The 23,002-nt window shown below is 42.4% G+C and overlaps 3 protein-coding genes across 4 annotated transcripts in view; 2 read left to right on the plus strand and 1 right to left on the minus strand.

Annotated features, from left to right (window-relative positions):
• adam19.S (ADAM metallopeptidase domain 19 S homeolog) overlaps positions 1-3,532 on the plus strand; it is a 37,193-nt gene extending 33,661 nt beyond the window's left edge. The window contains exon 18 of one of the 2 annotated variants that reach the window (XM_041587453.1): positions 1,004-3,532. In XM_041587453.1, the coding sequence (XP_041443387.1) occupies positions 1,004-1,111 (108 nt within the window). In that variant the 3' untranslated portion in view covers positions 1,112-3,532. 2 annotated transcript variants of the gene reach the window in all.
• Positions 3,533-4,391: 859 nt separating this feature from the next.
• lsm11.S (LSM11, U7 small nuclear RNA associated S homeolog) lies at positions 4,392-8,604 on the plus strand. Its single transcript, XM_018254884.2, has 4 exons — positions 4,392-4,900; positions 6,109-6,248; positions 6,977-7,060; positions 7,923-8,604. The coding sequence occupies exons 1-4, from the start codon at positions 4,543-4,545 to the stop codon at positions 8,214-8,216; spliced, it is 876 nt and encodes a 291-aa protein (XP_018110373.1). The 5' UTR covers positions 4,392-4,542; the 3' UTR covers positions 8,217-8,604.
• Positions 8,605-15,939: 7,335 nt separating this feature from the next.
• Positions 15,940-23,002, minus strand: part of clint1.S (clathrin interactor 1 S homeolog) — a gene marked incomplete in the record, with an annotated part of 48,016 nt that continues 40,953 nt past the window's right edge. Inside the window, 5 exon segments of the mRNA NM_001094571.1 lie at positions 15,940-16,299; positions 16,300-17,633; positions 18,513-18,711; positions 19,988-20,277; positions 22,315-22,398. Of these exon segments, the coding sequence (NP_001088040.1) occupies positions 17,338-17,633; positions 18,513-18,711; positions 19,988-20,277; positions 22,315-22,398 (869 nt within the window).

The following is a 23,002-nucleotide window of genomic DNA, read 5'->3' on the forward strand; positions in this document are numbered from 1 at the left end:
TGTCTCCAAAGATGCCCCAGTATCTTCTTTTCTGCTGATTCACTGCACATGCTCTGTGCTGCTGTCAGTTACTGAGCTTAGGGACCCACTCACAATATACAGTACACATAGAATAGAAATGTCACAATATAAGGCTGATTAGTAATTAATACAGATAATTACTACATGGCAGCACAGAAACCAGTACAATTAGCATCAGAATTTACTAATCAGCAAACCTGTAGCATCAGCTTATATTACAGGGGAAGCTCATTTTCTGCTGGATAATTAGTGAAACTAAACTAATACTGTCATGGGAAAAAAACATTTTTTCAAAACACATCAGTTAATAGTGCTGCTCCAGCAGAATTCTGCACTGAAATTCATTTCTCAAAAGAGCAAACAGATTTTTTTATATTCAATTTTGAAATCCGACATGGGGCTAGACATATGGTCAATTTCCCAGCTGCCCCAAGTCATGTGACTTGTGCTCTGATAAACTTCAGTCACTCTTTACTGCTGTACTGCAAGTTGGAGTGATATCACCCCCTCCCTTTCCCCCCTCCAGCAGCCAAACAAAAGAACAATGGGAAGGTAACCAGATAGCAGCTCCCTAACACAAGATAACAGTTGCCTGGTAGATCTAAGAACAACACTCAATAGTAAAAACCCATGTCTCACTGTGACACATTCAGTTACATTGAGAGGAAAAACAGCAGCCTGCCAGAAAGCATTTCACATGACCAGGGGCAGCTGGGAAATTTACAAAATGTCTAGCCCCATGTCAGATTTCAAAATTGAATATAAAAAATCTGTTTGCTCTTTTGAGAAATGGATTTCAGTGCAGAATTCTGCTGGAGTAGCACTATTAACTGATGTGTTTTGAAAAAAACATGTTTTCCGATGACAGGATCCCTTTAGCTTCTCAACAGCTGCTCAGAGCCCACTGAGCATGTGAGTGTCACAGACACTTTCCAAGATTCAGCAGAGCAGTGACATTATATGAATTATCTGTACATTGCAGAGATCAGAGCGACCCAGAAGATTACCCCCACCGCTACCAGTTCCTCCCAGCCGCATCAGAAGAAAAGCAATGGAATCAACACTTGAAGGCCCAGAGGGCAGCACGTGACAGTACCTCTCACACCCACCACAATGCTCCTCGGGGGCAGGGACTTTCCCACCAGAGGCAACAATGTTTCTTTGCTTGTTACCCTCCTGCTACAGGGGGTGGAGGGCATTACTGTAAAGGAAGGTATAAATGTGGTAACAATTGATGTGACCCAATGCCAGTGGTGAAAATAGGCAGGTTTTAAACAGAGCTGTCTTACCTTCCCGTTCTGGCTGGAATAAATCAAAGATGGCCGTGCATTCCACCTGTGGAACGCACGGCCATCTTTGATTTTTTTCATTGACGTTTCCCTGAGGTGGAAGAGAGAGAGAGACCAGCAAAGTTAGAAGAAAAGTGTGGTATTCATCTTGGTGAGGTGATGCTTTTAATCTATCAATGATGTGCCTAGAGGCCATGTCTGCAGTCATTTTACTGGCAAGTCTGGAGTTAATGGAGTGATCATTGGACATATTTGCAGTGGTCTTTCTGGCAAGTCTGGGATTTATTTTGTAAGTGTTGAAAGGTATACACGTGCTTCATTAGTTCTCCGAGGTAGAGGAGGCCCCCATGTTTGTCTGCAGGGGGCCCCCAAACTCTAGTTATGCCACTGCCCAATGCACTCCTGGGAGAAGGACCTGTGGTGGGTCCTTATACCCCTCAGGCCTAATGGATTGGGCTTCTCTGTTATTCTGAGGTCTCCATCCGAGATGCAATAACTGGAATAGTCGATTCGTCTTTTTAATCTTTGGTTTCCTCAATAATTCCCCAGTTCTTCTACAGTTTATGACACCGAATATTGAGTCGCTGTGGTTTCACTCTTGCCGTAAACAAGAATAGGAAACACTATGACCATGGAGAGCACTCGGGTGCCAGTGAACATTTCTGAGCTCAGTCCAGTCCTAGAAAACATTTGTGGGGTGGCAATTCTTTTAGGGATGCACCGAATACAGAATTCGGTTCGGGTTTCAGCCTTATTCAGCAGGAATCGATATGGACAAATCCTTCTGCCCGAATCATAATTTGCATATGCAAATTAGGGGAGGGAAATCGCGTGACTTTTTGTCACAAAACAAGGAAGTAATAAATGTTTTCCCCTTCCCACCTCTAATTTCCATATGCAAATTAAGATTCGGATGTGGTTCGGTATTCGCCCGAATATTTCACGAAGGATTCGGGGCTTCGGCTGAAATCCAGAATAATGGATTTGGTGCATCCCTAATTTCTTCATCTCTGCTGATATTCCAAGTCGCCGTTATGCCGAGTTTCAAGGTTCCCAAGGGCCATCGTCCCCTTTTTTGGGACACGGCAATATTTGTGATATGGCAAGATGTAAGGACACTATCAGTAAAATGCAGCGATTAGCATGGGAAAGTCGCTTTTAGGACAAAAAAATAATCCCAGCCCCTCCCCTTATAATGGTCAGGTGGTTGCTATGGGTTACTAGACCTAGAATAAATCTGTTTATTTCAGTTCAGATCAGTTAATTACCCCAATAAGGTCATGTTACTTTACTAGTAATGGACAAAAATGATTCTTTTATTTCTGCTCCTAGGGCCCCCGTTAGATTAAATGGGGCCCCAATTAGAAAAAAATCCTCATCTATAGAGCACTTTGCCAAAGCGCTTGTTTCACCCCAAGACACCCATAAACAGCTAAATATCACCCCTTTCTCCACCTTCATCGCAGCCAAATGGGTCTGGATTTCAGCACAAAGACCTGAAGGAGGATTTGACCCGGTTCCTACATCACACTGGAACCTGTTGGTACCACTTTAAGGCTGGGAATCTCTGAGCTGTACAATAAAAGTTTTTTTTGTGCCTCAGTCTTTCTTAAAGGCAAAACACATATCCTGTCTGAAATCTGAACTGATTCTCCATTTGTTTTCCAAGAACACAGCGAATTACATACCCTCAACATTCCTCCTCTGCTTCTCAACATATGAGTAGGTGCTGCCAAGTTGATTGCCTGTCTGCAAGGAGTCTGTGTAGGTCTGTGTATGTTTACTCTCACTCTCCAAAAACATACAGGTTTATTCTCTCCTGAATATGATATCCTGTGATAGGTACCTTAGATTGTAAGCTCTGCTGGGGCAGGGACTGATGGGAATGATGTTTAATAAAGGCATTCTCTGTAGTCTGATAAAGCAGGATGGTGCAATAATAATGATACCTTAAGTCAAGGTAAAAAACACGGTAGCTCCCGCTTACCATTCTAAATGCAAATCCATGCACCATAATAAATATATGTAGCCTCACTTTAAGGCCTCAAGAAAAAGGAGGGGGTACATAATAACTGCACCCCTGTAAATCATTGGTTAATTATGGCTCCAAGTCCCTTATTCAGTGTCAGTGCTTAATTTATTTGATTCCTATTTATTTAAGGAATTGCATGTATTGTATGTATATAATTGCTTTGCTCAAACCAATAAATCATTCACATGTACAGCCACCATTATTTATTCTATTCAATAAATGGAATATTTCTCAATGTTTTATAACTGTATAACTTAGCCCTCAGCCTTGTGCCTTTATATGGTCATAGAACAACCTCTCAGTGACTTCTAATATCCTTATCATTTACAGTAGGGGATACATTATCCATTATAATACATGAGTGATACTCAGAGTTCCCTGTGTAACTCAGCCTGCAGCCTTGTGTATTTATATGGTCACAGAACAACCCCTCAGTGACTTCTAATATCCTTATCATTTACAGTAGGGGGTACATTATCTCTTATAATGCATGAGTGATACTCAGAGTTCCCTGTATAACTCAGCCTGCAGCCTTGTGCCTTTATATGGTCACAGAACAACCCCTCAGTGACTTCTAATATCCTTATCATTTACAGTAGGGGGTACATTATCCATTATAATACATGAGTGATACTCAGAGTTCCCTGTATAACTCAGCCTGTAGCCTTGTGCCTTTATATGGTCACAGAACAACCTCTCAGTGACTTCTAATATCCTTATCATTTACAGTAGGGGGTACATTATCCCTTATAATACATGAGTGATACTCAGAGTTCCCTGTGTAACTCAGCCTGCAGCCTTGTACCTTTATATGGTCACAGAACAACCCCTCAGTGACTTCTAATATCCTTATCATTAAATTGTGCAGAAGACATGATCCCTTCTCTCTGTTTGGTATGAGATTTTTATGGAATTGTTTCACATACACAGAGCATGCTGGGAGTAGTAGTTCCACATAAATATAGAGCCTAATAAAGTGTAAATTCAGATTACAGCACAGGCAGCAATAAAAAGCCATAGAGACCCAGACCTCTTGCAAGTGAATTGTTGTTCCAGCAGGAACGTTTGAGCCTCAGTGAAGTTCACAGCGGTGACATCTAGTGGCGCTGTCCGGTATTACACGCCGGTGGCCGCAGGGAGGGTGCGAGTAGGCAGGGCCATCTTGTAGGAGAGACCGAGGCTGCGGCCCAGAACACTTCTATGGCGGAGGAAGAAGACGAGGCACCGGGAAGTTGCCTGGATGTCAGCTCGGAGTCCTTTAACCCCCTGCTGGCCCTTTATTCCCCGCAGACTCCGCTCCCGTTCCCAGATATTCGCTGCTTTAATAACTTGGCCGAGTATGAGAGTTTCCTGCGCGGTGGAGCCCGGGGAAGGGCCCGGGGGGCGCAGCGGGGACAGAGTCGGGGTCCAGGAGGAAAGCGGAAGGGACGGAAGCCCGAACCGGACCCGGAGCGTATAGAGCGGCTCAAACAGCTTATGCTTCCGGTGGAGGAGGGGAAGGTTCCAGTGCGACCCCGCAGGAGTCGGGCCCCCAAAAATGTGCTCACCCGCATGCCTTGTGAGTCTGGGGAGAAGCAGTGCCGGGCCCTTGTAGTATTGGGGGGATAGTGGGGCCCATGTGGTATTGGGGCGATAGTGGGGCCCATGTAGTATTGGGGGGATAGTGGGGCCCATGTAGTATTGGGGGGATAGTGGGGCCCATGTAGTGTTGGGGGATAGTGGGGCACAGCAGTTTAAGAACAAATATATTATTATGGGGCCCTACACTAATTTAGCGGGAGCCACACTGGCCAAAGAGTGTCTCTTTTGGAAAGGGTTAGGGGAAACCCAGAGTCTGAGAACCAAAATCGTGGGGTACAGTAGGGGAGGCCTGAGGACCCCAGGGCATGACATTTAAAGGTTTGGTTCCCTTTAAAGTTAACTTTTAGTATAAAATGATTAATTCTAAGCAACTTTTCAGTTGGCCTTTAGTTTTTTTTTTAATTATTTGACTTCGACTTCCAGTTTCCAGCTTTCAAATGGGGACAATGAGCCCATCTAAACAACAAATGTTCTGTAAGGGCAGAGATGAGAAGATTAGTTGAGAATCGCCTCTTCTTTGGGCAACTAATCTCCCCGAACTGCCTTCCCACCATCTAGAATTGAAATCGCCGGCCGGGTGTCACTGGGAGCGCTTCGTTTTTCTCATGAGGAAACTTCAGGCGACTTCGAAAAACAAAGCGATCCGAGTGCTATCCCGCCGGTGATTTAGATTCTAGCTGGCAGAAAGGCAGTTCGGGGAGATTAGTCGCCCGAAGAAGAGGCCATTTGTCACCAGGCGACTAAATCTCCCCGAATCTTCTCGTCTGTCGCTGACCTAAGGCTACTAATGTATTGTTATTGCTACTTTTTATTTTTCAGTAGGAAGGGTAAGTGGAGCCAAAGGATGGGGACTGGAAAGAGGGGTACAGTAGGGAGAGATAAGGGGGATCTGGGGATGAAAAGTATAAGGGGGGCTGTGATGTTTAGGTGGAATCCACAGGATGGGAACTGGAAATGGGGGTGCATTAGGGAGAGGTTTGGGGTAACTGAGGATAACGGATAATTGGGGTGCAGTAGGGATGGTCGGGGGTAAACCACACAATAACAATATAAAAATGGACTACAGTAGGAAAAGGATCTGGACAGAGCCTGGCCTGGAAAAGTGGGTGGAGCTCCGTGGACCTGGGGTTGGGAAGTGGCGTACAGGGTGGATGGACCTTATTTTACAGCCTATTTGCCTTGCAGTACACGCCGGTAGTCCCCTGGGGGAGCTGAATCGTTGCGTCCAGGACAGGATCCGGATCAGAGTTCACATCCGCACATTCAAAGGCCTGCGGGGAGTTTGTTCAGGGTTTATCGTCGCCTTTGACAAATTCTGGAACATGGTATGTATTAGGGGTTTTCCAGCCTGCACCCCATTGCCCCCCCCCCCGACTTGTAACCCTGAGCATCACATGTCAAGGGTACAGGGAGTAGCAGTACCAGGGCTCTTAAAGGAAAATGTTTCCCCCAAAATGAACACTTAAGCAACAGTTTTTATATCATATTACAGTTTATATCATATTACGTGGCATATTAAAGAAACTTACCAAACTGGAATAAATATATATATATATATATAAGTAAATATTGCCCTTTTACATCTCTTGCCTTGAACCACCATTTTGTGATGGTCTCTGTGTGCTGCCTCTGAGATCACCTGACCAGAAATACTGCAGCTCTAACTGTAACAGGAAGAAGTGTGGAAGCAAAAGACAAAGAACTCTCTCTGTTAATTGGCTCATGTGACCTAACATATATGGTTTGTTTGTGTGCACCGTGAATCCTACGATCCCAGGGGGCGGCCCATATTTTTAAAATGCCAATTTTCTATTTAGGATTACCCATTGGCACATACTACTAAAAAAGTATATTATTATGAAAATGGTTTATTTACATGAAGCAGGGTTTTACATTTGAGCTGTTTTATGCAATATCTTTTTATAGAGACCTACGTTGTTCGGGGGGGTTAGTTTTCCTTTAATTACACTGCCTGCCAGGTGATAGATCTTTGTGCCCATATAGATTGGCACAGGCTGGCATTAAATACCCACCTATTTGTCTTGTTCTGCAGGCGATGGTCGACGTGGATGAGACGTACAGGAAGCCCGTCCTGGGGAAAGCTTTCTATAATGAACCCCAACTCACACTCACCCGGGTAATGTCTGTTTTTTGCTACTCCCTGCACCCTGTTGGTTTGGTCATTGACCTGTATGGTTCATAACAGGGGTTGGTAGATGCATCATTACAAGCACAATGCATGTAAATTAGCAGCAAACTGTACAGATATTTATCTCTGCCCCTATGCTCTACTTCTTACTTGTGGGCTTAGCCCTGGCCCCAGTGATTCCAAGCTCCCTTCCTTAAAAAACACTGGAAATGTAAATTGTATGACACAAGTGTTTGGGTCCCTGACAGCAGGTGCAGTAGAATTTATTATATACAGCAGGGTTAAAGGGGATATAATCTGTATTTAAAGGGATACTGTCATGGGGAAAAAATGTTTTTTCCAGTTAATAGTGCTGCTCCAGCAGAATTCTGCACTGAAATCAATTTCTCAAAAGAGCAAACAGATGTTTCTATATTTAATTTTGAAATATGACAGGGGGCTAGACATATTGTCAGTTTCCCAGCTGCCCCCAGTCGTGTGACTTGTGCTCTGATAAACTTCAGTCACTCTTTACTACTGTACTGCAGTACTCCCCTAACAACAGAACAATGGGAAGGTAACCAGGTAGCAGCTCCCTAACACAAGATAACAGCTGCCTGGTAGATCTAAGAACAGCACTCAATAGTAAAATCCAGGTCCCACTGCGACACATTCAGTTACATTGAGTAGGAGAAACAACAGCCTGACAGAAAGCAGTTCCATCCTAAAGTGATGGCTCTTTCTGAAAGCACATGACCAGGCAAAATGACCTGAGATGCACCTACACACCGATATTACAAGTAATTTAGAAATAAAAAACTATACCATAAAAATCACGTCAGAATCCCTTTAATGTGTTTCTTTTGCACAGTTGTTTGATAGGCTACAGCTTCAGGAACCAGGGTCACATGACCCCGCAAAGGGGCGACCAGCAGGACCTGCAGAAACTCTGACTGCGCCTCCCAGTAAGAAGTCCACTCAGCCCTCTGAAAGGGCAGCCGGGCCCCCAGTAGAGCCGGGCCCCCAGGGGCATTCTGGGAACAGACCCAAGCAGAGGAGGAGAAATAGGAAAGAGAAGGTGGATTATCAGCAAGTGTTCACCCGCCACCTAAAACAGATCTTTATCCGAGGGGAAAATGTTCTATTGGTTCATATTGCAGAGTGACAGAGCAGCAGCGCCACTTAGAGGATAACTGCAGCATAAAACTGCATGAATGCACCACCGGAGAGCAGGATTGAGATCCTGGGTATTCCATTCCCACTCCATATGGGGGGACAGTTGGGAGAGAGACTGGAACCAAGTAACCTCTTAGCCACATGGCAGCGTGTTCAGGGATTAAACTGGCAGCCACCCTGTTGACTGGAACTACAGCTCCCAGCATCCTTAGCTGTCTGAATTTGAGGATGGCTGGAGTGCTAAAGGCAGATGGTGCCCATGCCAGAAGCTGTCGCTGCCTCGTAGAAATCAATACAGCGCATTGCCTATTTTCCTAAGATATAAATAATGTACATTATTGGAATGCTGTATTTTTCTAATAAATCTTAATATTTCATATTTGTCTTTATAACAGAGCATTCTGTCCCAGTGGCTCCACAGATCCTATCTGATCCCCATTGTAAGCAGCAGTCCTGTCCTGCTTTATGGCTGAAATTCTAGTTATCTGTATAACAGAGCATTCTGTCCCAGTGGCTGCACAGATCCTATCTGATCCCTATTGTAAGCAGCAGTCCTGTCCTGCTTTATGGCTGAAATTCTAGTTATCTGTATAACAGAGCATTCTGTCCCAGTGGCTGCACAGATCCTATCTGATCCCCATTGTAAGCAGCAGTCCTGTCCTGCTTTATGGCAGCTGAGATTCTAACTATCTGTATAACAGAGCATTCTATCCCAGTGGCTGCACAGATCCTATCTGATCCCCATTGTAAGCAGCAGTCCTGCCCTGCTTTATGGCTGAAATTCTAGTTATCTGTATAACAGAACATTCTGTCCCAGTGGCTGCACAGATCCTATCTGATCCCCATTGTAAGCAGCAGTCCTGCCCTGCTTTATGGCTGAGATTCTAGTTATCTGTATAACAGAACATTCTGTCCCAGTGGCTGCACAGATCCTATCTGATCCCCATTGTAAGCAGCAGTCCTGCCCTGCTTTATGGCTGAGATTCTAGCTATCTGTATAACAGAACATTCTGTCCCAGTGGCTGCACAGATCCTATCTGATCCCCATTGTAAGCAGCAGTCCTGTCCTGCTTTATGGCAGCTGAGATTCTAGTTATCTGTATAACAGAGCATTCTGTCCCAGTGGCTGCACAGATCTGCATAGGCGTTGGAACTGGCAGAATTTTCCTCCCCAGATTTGTAAGGTGCAGGTACCATTAGATTGCCACTGCTTTCTATTTTAGTTATAGAAACAGTTGAGAGCAACAGCGAGGGCTGCCCATGATAATGGGGGATTTTAGTTAACCAGATATTGACTGGAGCAACAGCACTGCCAGATCAGTTAATAGGAACAAGTTTATAAACCTGTTGCAAGACAATTTTATGGCATAAGTTGTTAAAGAGCCAACCAGAAAACCAAAAAAAAAAAATGCTATACTGGATCTAGTGATCTTTAATGACCCAGAACGTATAGCAAATGTGCAAGTCATTGAACCCCTGGGTAATAGTGACCATAATGTGATCTCATTTAATGACTGGTGCAAAAAAACAAATATACGCTGGGGCAACAAGAACCCTGAATTTCAGAAAAGCTAATTTAGATGGTGGCAGTATGTTTTTATCTAAAAACACAGAACAGAAATGGTTTTCATTTAAAATTATATTAAATACCCCCAAAAGGTTTTTAAAGGAGAAGGAAAGCTACGGAGGCATTTTATTGCCTATAGATTAGCTGCAATAGTGCAAGCGAGAATGCTACATTTATTCTGCAGAATGTTTTACCATACCTGAGTAAACAGCTCCAGAAGCTCTTTGTTTAGGATAAGAGCTGCCATATTAGCTTGGTGTGACATCACTTCCTGCCTGAGTCTGTCCCTGCTCACTCATAGCTCAGGGCTCAGATTACAGCAGGGAGAGGAGGAGGGAGGGAGAGAGGAGAAAACTGAGCATGCTCAAGTTGAAAACAGGAAGTCTGATACAGAAGCCCATGAGTACACAATAGAAGGAAAGAAATGTGGTGTTTCTTTTGACAGAGGACTCAGAGCAGCATTACTTTGAGGGTTTACTGGTGTATTTATATAGACCTTTCTGATAAAGCTTACTTAGTTTTACCCTTATTCTTTTCCTTTAAGTATATTAATAATAAAAAGATGCAGGTTGAGAGTGTTTTGCTCCTTTAAAAAATGGTACCAGTATGGTGGTAACAGTTACATAAAAGGCAAATGTGCTAAATCAGTTCTTTTCTTCAGTGTATACAATAGAGGAGTCAGAGTTCCCAGGCTCACTTCATAGCTGCACTAATGGCTCAGCTCAATCTAGTCAGTGGCTGATTCAGGATATGATTCATAAAGCTTTAATAAAAATTTAATGTAAACAAGGCGCCAGGGCCAAATTGCATACTCCCCCGGGTTCTAGGAGAGCTTTAGACCAGCCCCTATTTCTGATTTTCTCAGATTCGCTTTCATCTGGTATGGTGCCTATGGATTGGAGGACAGTTGATGTCATTCCTATATTTAAAAAGGGATTACGATCTCAGCCTGGCAATTATAGGCCAGTAAATTTGACATCTGTGGTGGGCAAATTATTTGAAGGCTTGTTAAGGGATCACATTCAAAATGTTGTCCTAGTGAATGGCATTATGAGCAGCAATCAGCATGGCTTTATGAAGGATAGGTCATGTCAGACAAATTTGATGCTTTTTATGATGAGGTGAGTAAGATGCTGGACAGTGGGGGAGCAATAGATGTGATCTATTTGGATTTTGCAAACTTCTTTGATACCGTGCCCCAAAATAGCAGTAAATATCCGTGTCTCCAAAGATGCCCCAGTAGCTCCCCATCTTCTTTTCTGCTGATTCACTGCACATGCTCTGTGTTGCTGTCACTTACTGAGCTTAGGGACCCACTCACAATATACAGTACACATAGAATAGAAATGTCACAATATAAGGCTGATTAGTCATTAATACACATAATTACTACATGGCAGCACAGAAACCAGTGCAATTAGCATCAGAATTTAATAACCAGCAAACCTGTAGCATCAGCTTATATTACAGCCAGGGAAGCTCATTTTCTGCTGGATAATTAGTGACAAGCCCTAAGCTTAGCTTCTCAACAGCCAATCAGAGCCCACTGAGCATGTGAGTGTCACAGACACTTTCCAAGATGGTGACCCCCTGTGACAAGTTTGAAGTCCTGGATCATTGCTGCTATTGACAAGCTGAAACTTTAGCCTCGTGCAATAAGTTCACTATATAATATATGGCATTTTTAGTCCTATTCATTTTTAGGGTTTAGTTCTCCTTTAAAACACTCAGGTAGCCCAGCAGAGCATGGCAGGAGACACGTGTGGCTCTTCTTCTGACTCTAATAAGGTGAAGGAGACTCTCAATGTAACAAAACCTGAAAGGTCCTTTTCTATGAGACTAAATTAAACACGGGGAATTGTTGAAAGATTAAAAACCGCAGCCGACTAATTACCCTTCAGCGCATAAATCAGCCGCTATCTCCATTAAGCTGCAGTCCATGAATTGCTCTCTAATTAGAAGCGCTGGATGGGGCCTCGATTTCCAACGCAACGGCAACCTGGGCCGAGAACATGTCATTAAATAATCCTAAATTATTTATGGAAAAAAATTGTAATTATTTCCTCGCTGTGTGAGTGCGCAAGGGCCGGCGTGAAACGGCGTAAGAAATGATGGAGGCGGGAGTATGTCTGGGTTGGAAGTGGAAGGACAGATGGACTAAGGCGGGAACTGAATATCAACTGACGATAGGGGCAGATTTATCAAGGGTCGAACTGAAAATTCTAATTAGAAATTTGAATTTTTCTAATTTTTTTATGGTCAAAACTGTCAAATTCGACTTGTGAGTTATTCAAATTTGATTTGAGTTTTTTTTAAAAAAATTCAAATTCGATTTTCAAGATTTATCCTGCTCTGGACATTTAAAGGGATTGTTCACCTTTGAGTTAACTTTTAGGTGCAGATTTATCAAAGGTCAATGTGAATTTTAGAAAGCAAAAAATTCAAATTTCAAGCTATTTTTTGTGTACTTCGACTAGGGAATAGTCCAAATTCGATTCAAATTTGAAAAAAAAAAATGGAAAATTCTAATATCGAAATTTATCATGTACTGTCTCTTTAAAAATTCGACTTTGACCAATCGCCATCTAAAACCTGCCAAATTGCTATTTTAGCCTATGGGGGACCTCCTAAAATCTATTCAGAGTCAATTGGAGGAAAAATCTTAGTTTTTTTTGGGAAACACTTTGATTCGAATTTGATCGAATTTGATATTCCTTCGATTCGTATGATTCTAATTCGCCCGAATACAGACCTATTTGTTTGAAAACAGACCTATTCGACCAAAAAAAAATTCAATTTCATTTCGGTTGGTCTTTTTGAATTCGAATTTTGAAGTTTTTCAAATTTAAAATTCGACTCTTGATAAATATGCCCCTTAGTATGATGTACAGAGTGATATTCCGGGACATTTGCAGTTTCCATTTTTTATTATTTGTGATTTTTGAGTTATTTAGCTTTTTATTCAGCTGCTCTCTAGTTTGTGATTTTTAGCAATCTGGTTGCTAGGGTTCACATTACCCTAGTAACCATTCACTGATTTGAATACAAGACTGGAATATGAATAGAAGAGGACCTGAATAGAAAGATGAGTAATCAAAAGAAGCAATACCAATATATTTGTAGCCTTACAGAACATTTGGATTTAGATGGGGTCAGTGACCCCTACTTGAAAGCTGAAAAGGCAAATAATTACAACACTATAGAAAATAAATAATGAAGACAAGTTGAAATGTTGCTTATAATTAGCCATTCTATAACATACTAAAGGTTAACCACCCCTTTAAGAAATCGAGTTTGAAGATTCATCACCTAAAACCTGCCGAATTGCTGTTCAAGTCAGTGGGAGACGTCCAGGGATCAATCTGGAGTTTTTTGCTGCCTTCCTGGTATTCCAGTTTGGTTTTTTTTCGGAGTAAAAAACCCAAATCGAGTTTTTTAAATTCGAATCGAATTCGGGTCGATTCTATTCATCTGAGTTTAAAAAATTCAAATTTATTAATACATTTTGATTGGTTGAATTTCCAATTTATGGGAGTTTAGGGGAGTTTTTAAAAAACTCACAAGAATTCGAAATTCAGCACCTAAAACCTGGCAAATTGTTGTATAAGTCAGTGGGAGACGTCCAGGGATCAATTTGGAGTTTTTTGCTGCCTTCCTGACATTCCAGTTTTTTTTTGGAGAAAAAAAACCCCGAATCAAGTTTTTTAAATTCGAATCAAATTCGGGTCAATACATCGGAGTTTAAAAAATTAGAATTCAATAAGTTTTGATTGGTCGAAATTTCCAATTTATGGGAGTTTAGGGGAGTTTTTTTCAAAAACTCCCATAAATTTGAAATTCGAACTTTGTTAAATGTGCCTCAAAATTACCCTAAACCTCTAAACTGGCCCACCAGAAGGAATTTTCTTCATTTCCTCATCACGAAAAGGGTTAAATGAAGTTTATTATGGTGCAAAGAGATATTTTGAGACAATTGGCAATTTTATTTATTATTTGTGGCTTTTTAGCTTATTATTTAGCAGCTCTCCTGTTTGCAATTTTAGCAATCTGGTTGCTATGGTCCAAATGACCCTAGCAACCATGCATTGAATTGAATAAGACACAGGAATATGAATAGGAGAAGGCCTGGATAGAAGAGTAATAAAAAGAAGCAATAACAATGCATTTCTTTTATATGGGGGTCAGTGACCCCCAATTGAAAGCTGGAAAGAGTCAGAAGAAACTATATATGAAAAAAAAAAATAGAAAATGATGGCCAATTGAAAAGTTGATTAGAAATTCTAGAACACACTGAAAGTTAATGATGAATCACCCCCTTTGCCCAAATGATTGCAACAATAGAAATCCAGAATTTCTATTCAATACCACGTGTGGCCCATCCTCTGCTCGCCATCGATTAGGCCCATGGGCCGGCCAGTAACAGAGTCTAACTGATTTGTATATGGTCACTATTTTCCATACCCTTTAATATATTCCATTCCCTCTCGTTTCCCAAAGGCAAAACCTGCCTAGGAGATGACATTAAACTTGCAATAAGGACATTTAAAAATGACGCTTCACTTCCAATCCATTTATGTTACTGTATTATGCAGCTATTTTTTTTTTTTAAGCAACTCACCAATTTGGAATTTTAGCAGCTTTCTGGTTGCTAGGGTCCAATTTACCCTAGCGACCAGGCAGTGCTGGGAATGAGAGCCTGCAAGATGAATAAAATGTAACAATAACACTGAAATTGTAGCCTCAGAGAGAGAGAGTTTTTTTGCCTACAGGGGGTCAGTGACCCCGGCAGCCAATAAAACCTGGATGGAAGCAGAAGAACCAATAGAAATACCTTATTTTAAAAGACCTTATGGAAAGTTGTTAGGAATACACACAAGTATGTATTGCACACAATGAATTGTAAATATATACCAATTTGGAATTTTTAGCAGCTTTCTGGTTGCTAGGGTCCAATTTACCCTAGCGACCAGGCAGTGCTGTGAATGAGAGACTAGAAGATGAATAAGAAAGGGGCTGCAGAAAGAAAAGGAATAAAAAGTAACAATAACATTAAGGGCAAAGACACGCGGTCAGATTCGGGGAGATTAGTTGCATGGCGACAAATCGGCTCTTCTTCGGGGCGACTTATCTCCCCGAACTGCCTTCCCGTCAGCTAGAATGTCGCTGGCGGGATGGCACTTTGAGCGCTTTGTTTTCCGAAGCCGCCAGAAGTTTCCTCGCAAGGCGACTTCAAAAAATGAAGCGTTCCGAGTGTCATATATTGCAGACGGGGTGGCACTTGGAGCACTTCGTTTTCCGAAGTCACCACAAGTTTCTTCGTGCGGCAACTTTGGGCGACTTCGGAAAACGAAGGGTTCTGAGTGCCATCCCGCCGGGCGATTTACATTCTAGCCAACGGGAAGGCAGTCAGGGGAGATTAATAGTCCCGAAGAAGAGGCGATTTGTCGCTGGGCGACTCTGCCCTTAGGAGGTCTCACTGAGAGGGAGAGAGTTTTTTTGCCTACAGGGGTCAGTGACCCCGGCAGCCAATAAAACTGGATAGAAGCAAAAGAACTAATAGAAATACCTTATGAAAAGTTTCTAGGAATACACACAAGTATGTATTGAATTGTGAATACAATTAAATGAGTATCTATTGAGGTGCTTCCCTTTAGATAATAGTCAACAGGAAGTTGCTCCGGTGAGCAGGAAATAATCAGGAAATGCCGTTCAGCAGCAGGGGAAACAAAAAAAAAAAATCATCTTTATTCTTTTTTTACATTTCCATTTCTCAAGCCAAGAATTTTGTGGAGGCTACTCGCTCACTGTCGATAATAATATAGATCTGTATTTATAATCAGGACTGATTTCCAACACCGGCAGCTGCCTTATATACATGGGAAGAGGGACGTGGAACAGAGAAGGAAAAGTGTTTGTGTGTGGGGGGAAGATATAAAAGCTTCTCCGCCAGCAGAGATGGCATTAACCCTTTCATGGATAATGAAAGTGCACTGTAAAGCAGTGAAGGGGTTAATTGCATCTACTGCCAAAAATAGGGGGGGAAAAATGATTAAAAACCATCTCCTTCTATTGTTAGAATAAAGCAGAACTGTTGCGCTATGGAGGAGACATATAGTAAGTGGCGTCGGCACAAATAAAAATGCACTTTTTTTTTTTTTTTGAAGATATAGAAGTCGCCAATTGATCAGATTGGTACCCAATTTGTCCACGATTATGATGATCTGATGCTTTAGCCCTAAGTTCATTAATCACATTGGATCACATTTGGGGCCTAGGGAGACTGAGGCTGATGGGAATTTCTGCAAGATGAATAGGAAAGGGGCTGCAGAAAGAAAAGGAATTAAAAAGTAACAATAACATTAAGGGCAGAGACACGCAGTCAGATCCGGGGAGATTAGTCGCCCAATAACAAATATCCTCTTCTTCGGGGCGACTTATCTTCCCAAACTGCCTTCCCGCCAGCTAGAATGTAAATCTCCGGCGGGATTCGTTTTCACCCAAAGTTTCCTCGTGAGGCAACTGCGGGTGACTTCGGAAAACAAAGCGTTCTGAGTGCCATAAATCGCCGGCTGGGATGGCTTTTGTAGCGAATCGTTTTGTGAAGTCACCGACGTTTCCTCGTGAGGCAACTTTGGGTGACTTCAGAAAACGAAGCGCTCAGAGTGCCATCCTACTGGCGATTTACTTTCTAGCCGGCAGGAAAGCAAGTCGGGGAGATTAGTTGCCCCGAAGAAGAGGCGATTTGATGCTGGACGACTGTTCTCCCCGAATCTGACCGTGTGTATCTGCCTTTAAATTGTAGCCTCAATGAAGGAGAGAGAGTTTTTTTGCCTACAGGGGTCAGTGACCCCAGCAGCCAATAAAAGCTGGATAGAAGCAGAAGAATTTCTAACCTGCTTGATATTCAGCCCAAATGATTATACGCAGCTTATTTTTGTGCCAATGTCAGTCTTCTCCCCCCGTGCCAATAATGTAGTGCAGTCCTGGGGTGATTATGGCTGGTCCCTATGTAGAAGGAGGTTTTACGGAGCTAAAAAACATTGGGATATATTCCGAGATGGGCACTCATTAGCCATCGATCTCCAGGACGGGTGCTGCAATACTTGTCGACAATATTAGGGAGCATAGGCCTGGAGCTGAAGGTCACAGCAGCCACTTCAGCGAAAAAATAGATCATTTTCTTCTATTTATATATGTATATTTCATAAAAACAGGAGACATTTCCTGGGGGAGCTCACGTGAGGAATGTGTCGAGTTGAATGCAGGTTACTATTTGTGTTCACACAAATCTCAGGTGTACAAAAAGCAGTCCCATCCCCTGATAAACTGTGAGTGTGCCCAAATAATCCGGTGTGATACGTAAAGGCATTGGAGCCTTACAAACTGCCTTGCCTGGAAGTTTCTTTTATTCATTGATAAAAAAAAAAAAAAGATTTGTGTGGAGGAGTATCGGGCTCTTCTTCTAGTTCCCCTCGCGCTTCTTCGTGTGCAGCTGAGAAAGAAAATCCTTCAGAGACCCCCCAACTCTGGAGACATAAAGCTTCTATTTGCTGAAGTTGGCAAAGTTTGCAAAGGCATCTTGTTTGGGCGGCATTGATCCAGGAGCTAAACCCATGCCCATAGAGCTAGGCATGCCCATTCCCATTCCCATCATGGGTTGGTTGATCATTGGAGGGACTCCTATAGTGCCAGTCATCATGTTGGGGATCCCCATCCCTGCAGCCACGGCATTAGGCATAACTGGGCTCGTCTGGGGACGGATGGGCATCATGCCAGGGGTTCCTCCGATGGTTAGATTTCCAAAGCCCTGTGACATCATGCCGATCGGCTGCTGTATAGCTGCAATTGTAAAACAAAATCCATTAATATTTCACCGTTGGTCTAATTTAAAGGATAAGAAAAACTTTCTGCACTTGGGTTAGGCACCCCCAAGTCATTGTATTGACTTACCTGAAACCCCGGGTCGGTGCTCCTATCAGCAGAAAACTGCAACGGCCCTGGGTTATACCAGTGAGTACCACAGAGCGATCCTCTTCCGGCTTCCTGTTTCTTCAAATATACCGGGGCAGACGCATGCGCTTTTGAACGGAATAGCGACTTTTTAGTTAAAGTTCAGCTTTTTGTTCTACTGCACATGCGCAGCCGAGAGAAGTAAGAAGAAGCCGGAAGAGGATCGATCCATGGTGCTCACTGGTATAACCCCGGTCGCTGCAGTTTTCTGCTGATAGGAGCACCGACCCAGGGTTTCAGGTAAGTCAATACAATCAGTTGGGGGTGCCTAACATTTGGCATCCCCAAGTGCACTAAACCTTTCCTTCTCCTTTAAAGGAGAAGTAAAGCTTAACTAAAGAAGTAGGTAGAAATGTTGTACATTATGTTTTGGGCTTCTATATCAGCCCAAGGCAACTTTTTATCCAAGAGTTCTCCAGTTTGTAATGTCAACAATCTGGTTGCTAGGGTCCGAATTACTCAATGCTTTGAATAAGATACTGGAATATGAATAGGAGAGGATCTGAATTTTCGATAGGGGCAGCGAGCCCCATTTGAAAGCTGGAAAGAGTCAAAAGAAGAAGGCACATAATTCAAAAACTATAAAAAATAAACAATAAAGACCAATTGAACAGTTGCTTAGAATTGGTTTAATTTAAAACACTTTAATTTTTTGGTGTTACTGTTCCTTTAACACTTAATTATGGTTTGCAGATATCGAATACTCACTGTGCTGTTGCATCATGGAGTTTAGGCTGGGCTGTGCAGGTTTGCAGGGCTGCATGCCAGGGATCAGACTGTCCAGTGAGATGTTGACGCTGGGGTCAGACCAAGTGGGAGGTAGAGATTTCCCTGTGCCTTTCATGTCTATTCCTTGTGAATGGAGTGTGTTTTGCTTCTGAAGGCCCATGTTCATTGCCTGGAGGGGCTAAGAGCACACACACCCGTTATGATAATTAAAGGGAAACTATCACAAAAATGTAATATTAGCTTCATCACACTGAAATTAGAAACTTTCTAAATGCAATCAATTAAAAATTCTGATATCTTCACTATCCCTCTCTCAGCATCTGTGTCTTCTCATTCTGTCTTTATTCAGGAGTTGGGTGTCAGATGAACGATCCAAAATATCTTATAGGGAGGCTCCTTTTGCCTAGAAGATGTATTAGAGCTCACTCTATAAAAATCACCATAAATCAAGTCTCTCTACATGCAGGATTTGTGCAAAAGGCAGTTATTTTGTTTGTACTGGAATCAGTTGTTTGAGTGAGCTCTAATTCATCTGCTAGGAAAGGAAATATAAGTAAACCTTTACAATAAGTGAATGTGGTTTTGTTAGCTGACTCTCACTATATATATATATTTGCTCCATCAGAGGTATTCATTCATTACTGAATTCAATGGAGAATTCCAGCAATAATGCTGCTACCACTCGCAGCAGGAACATTTCAAGTTACAAACTGACCTAGGGCGTTACATAAAACAATCTATTCAATTACAGATAAATCCTTTCCCTTGATAGCATCTCTTCTGTATTATGAACTTATTTATTATGTGTGAAAATGCTGGCACCACAAATCTCAATATACTTGATGCCATTGGAAGGATACGCGAGTCTAAATCATCCTTCTCCTTAAAGGAAAAGGAAGGCAGTTTATTGCCAATAGATTAGCCACAACAGTGCAAGCTAGAACGCAATTTTTATTCTGCAGAATGCTTTACCATACCGGAGTAAACAGCTCTAGACACCGTCTCTGTTTGTTTAGGATAGCAGTTGCCATATCAGCTTGCTGTGACATCACTTCCTGCCCGAGTCTCTCCCTGCTCACTCATAGCTCTGAGCTCAGATTACCGCAGGGAGGGGAGGAGATAGGGGGAGAGAGGAGCAAACTGAGCATGCTCAAGCCCTAGCCCTGGAAGTTTAAGATGAAAACAGGAAGTCTGATACAGAAGCCCATGAGTACACAATAGAAGGAAAGAAATGTAGTTTCTTTTGATAGAGGACTCAGAGCAGCATCACTTTGAGGGTTTACTGGTGTATTTATATAGACTTTTCTGATAAGGCTTACTTAATTTTAGCCTTTCCTTCTCCTTTAATTAGTTGGTGGAAAAAGAAGCAAAAATAATGGAACTGAAACATAATTTGAACCAATAACTAGAACCCACATTCAGCATATATCCTATGCTGTGAAAATGATCCATACCTGGGACCTTGACATAGGCAAGGAAAGCCCTACAGTGCTGGAACTCATCATGGACAGGTTCATACTCTGGGATGAGGTCATGGTCGCATGTGAAGGACCCATTAAGTCAAAGAGGTCTGTGGAGTTGGTTGCAGCATGAGTGGGTTGAGAAGGAACAGCAGTAAAAAAGTCTGTGTTAGGAGGTGCGGCTCCTCCAAAAAGATCGAGTGAAGCAGCTGCTGCAGGAGCTGGTGTCTGTTGACTGAAAGCACCCCAGTCTCCGAATTCTCCATTACTGCTCGATGCTGAACCTGAGGATGAAAATGGGATAAGCAATTTAAATATAAGTAGTCCTACACTTACATAGTGATGCTTAAAGGGACACTGTCATGGGAAAAAATTTTTTTTTCAAAACACATCAGTTAATAGTGCTGCTGCAGCAGAATTCTGCACTGAAATCCATTTCTCAAAAGAGCAAACAATCTTTTTTATATTTCATTTTGAAATCCGACATGGGGCTAGACATATCGTAGTTTCCCATCTGCCCCAGTCATGTGACTTGTGCTCTGATAAACATCAGTCACTCTTTACTGCTGTACTGCAAGTTGGAGTGATATCACCCCCCTCCCTTTCCCCACAGCAGCCTAACAACAGAACAATGGGAAGGTAACCAGATAACAGCAAATGTTAAAGGGGTGGTTCACCTTCAAACTAACTTTTAGTAGGATGAAGAGCATTGATCCCCAACCAGTAGCTCGCGAGCAACATGTTGCTCTCCAACACCTTGGATTTTACTCCCAGTGGTCTTAAAGTAAGTGCTTATTTTTGAATTCCTGGCGTGGAAGCATGTTTTGGTTGCATAAAATCCAGATGTACTGCCAAATAGAGACTCCTGTAGGCTTCCAGTCCACATATGGGCTACCAAACAGCAAATCACAGATCTTATTTGACATCCCCATGGACTTCATGTTTGTGTTGCTCTCCAACTCTTTTTTTACATTTAAATGTGGCGCACGAGTAAAAAAAGGTTGGGGACCCCTGATGTAGAGTGTAATACTCTGAGACAATTTGCAATTGGTTTTCATTATATGTGGCTTTTTGAGTTATTTAGGGGCATGTAAATTAGGATTCGGATTCGCTTCAGCCGGGCACAAGGATTCGGCCGTTTCGGAATCCTGCTGAAAAAGGCCGAATCCCGAACCGAATCCTGGACTAAGCATCCCTAATGTTTACTGACATTGGAGTTAAATATCTGGAGAACTTTTTGGAGATGTTGCCCATAGCAACCAATCAGATCTTTGTTTTTGTTTTCTAACTTCTAGGTGGCTGTTTAAATCTAATTTGCGGATTGGTTGCCATGGGGAACATCTCCAGAAATCTCTCCAGATATTTATCTCCAATTTGAGTAAACATTAGGGATGCACCGAGTCCAGGATTCGGTTTGGGATTCGGCCTTTTTCAGCAGGATTCTGATTCGGATGAATCCTTGTGTCCGGCCAAACCGAATCCTAATTTGCATATGTAAATTAGGGGTGGGTAGGGAAATCATGCGATTTTTCGTCACAAAAGAATTTTTTCCACTTTTTTCTTTCCTGCCCCTAATTTGCATTGCTAAGGTCCAAATGATCCTAGCAACCATGCACTGATTTTAATAAGTGACTGGGATATGAATAGGAGAGGGCCTTATTAGAAAGATGAGTAATAAAAAGTACCAATAACAATACATGTGTAGCCTTACAGATAGGGTTGCCACCTGGCCGGTATTTTACCGGCCTGGTCGGTAAAAATGATGGCTGATCCCAATGTTATTAATAGGGAAAATAGATAAATATATAGGAAGGCCGGTATTTTTTTCCAGAAAAGATGGCAACCCTACTTACAGAGCATTTGTTTTTAGATGGGGTCAGTGACCCCCATTTGAAAGCTGAAAAGAGTCAGAAGAAAAAGACAAATGATTCAAAAACTATAAGAAATAAATAATGTAGATCAATTGTAAAGTCACTTTGGCCATTCGATAACATACTAAAAGTGAACTTAAAGGTGAAACAACCCCTTTAGTTTCTGATGCTAGAAGTCTCTCCTGACATTTCTCTGCTCACTTCTATCACAGCACAAAACCAGCAGCACCAAACTCATTATCAAGCCTGGGGTGCCACAGGAAACAGCTGCTTTGCTATGCCATATGCAAATAACTTGGAGAGGTGCTGCCATTTACAAAGTCATTTTTTGATTTATTGGAAGAAGGGGACACTTGTCAGATGTGCACTTACTGGGATTTTTGTTGAATAAACATGTTAGCTTTTTTTAGCTTTACTGGCAAAATAAACTGTTACTGAAGTATATTTTACCTTGCAACGCTGGGACAGAAGAAGTTACAGCAGCAGGAGAGGTAAAATCTGCAAACTCACCAAATGGATCAGAACCTGTGGAACCTGGGTAAATAACCAGAGAGATAGAAATGAATGTAGAAGTATTGCCAAAAGTAATCCTTTAGGGCAGAGACACACGTTGAGATCCGGGGAGATTTAGTCGCCGGCGAAAAATTGCCTCTTCTTCGGACGACTAATCTCCCCGAACTGCCTTCCCGCCGGCTAGAATTGAAATCGCCAGTCAATTCGGAAAACAAAGTGCTCCGAGTGCCATCCCGCCGGCAATTTCTGGCATTCTGAGTGCTTCGCTTTCCGAAGTCGCCTCATGAGGAAATGTTGGGCGAATTCGGAAAATGAATCGCTCCAAGTGCCATCCCGCCGGCAATTTAGATTCTAGCCGGCAGGAAGGCAGTTCAGGGAGATAAGTCGTCCGAAGAAGAGGCGATTTGTCACCGGGCTACTAATCCCCCCGAATATCCACGTGTGTCTCTGTCCTTAATGTAACAAATATACATACAAATCTCCTCAAGAATCCTTCTAAGATCAGTATCAACAATGGCCAAATTTGCCCATGAGCAGTAAGTAACCCTCGGCAGCCAATCAAATTGCTGCTTTCATTGTACTTGCAGCTGGCTTTAAAAAGCTAATCACTGATTGGTTGCTATAG

This window comes from Xenopus laevis, chromosome 3S (genome assembly GCF_017654675.1).
Source record: "Xenopus laevis strain J_2021 chromosome 3S, Xenopus_laevis_v10.1, whole genome shotgun sequence".
Taxonomy (NCBI): Eukaryota; Metazoa; Chordata; class Amphibia; order Anura; family Pipidae; genus Xenopus; species Xenopus laevis.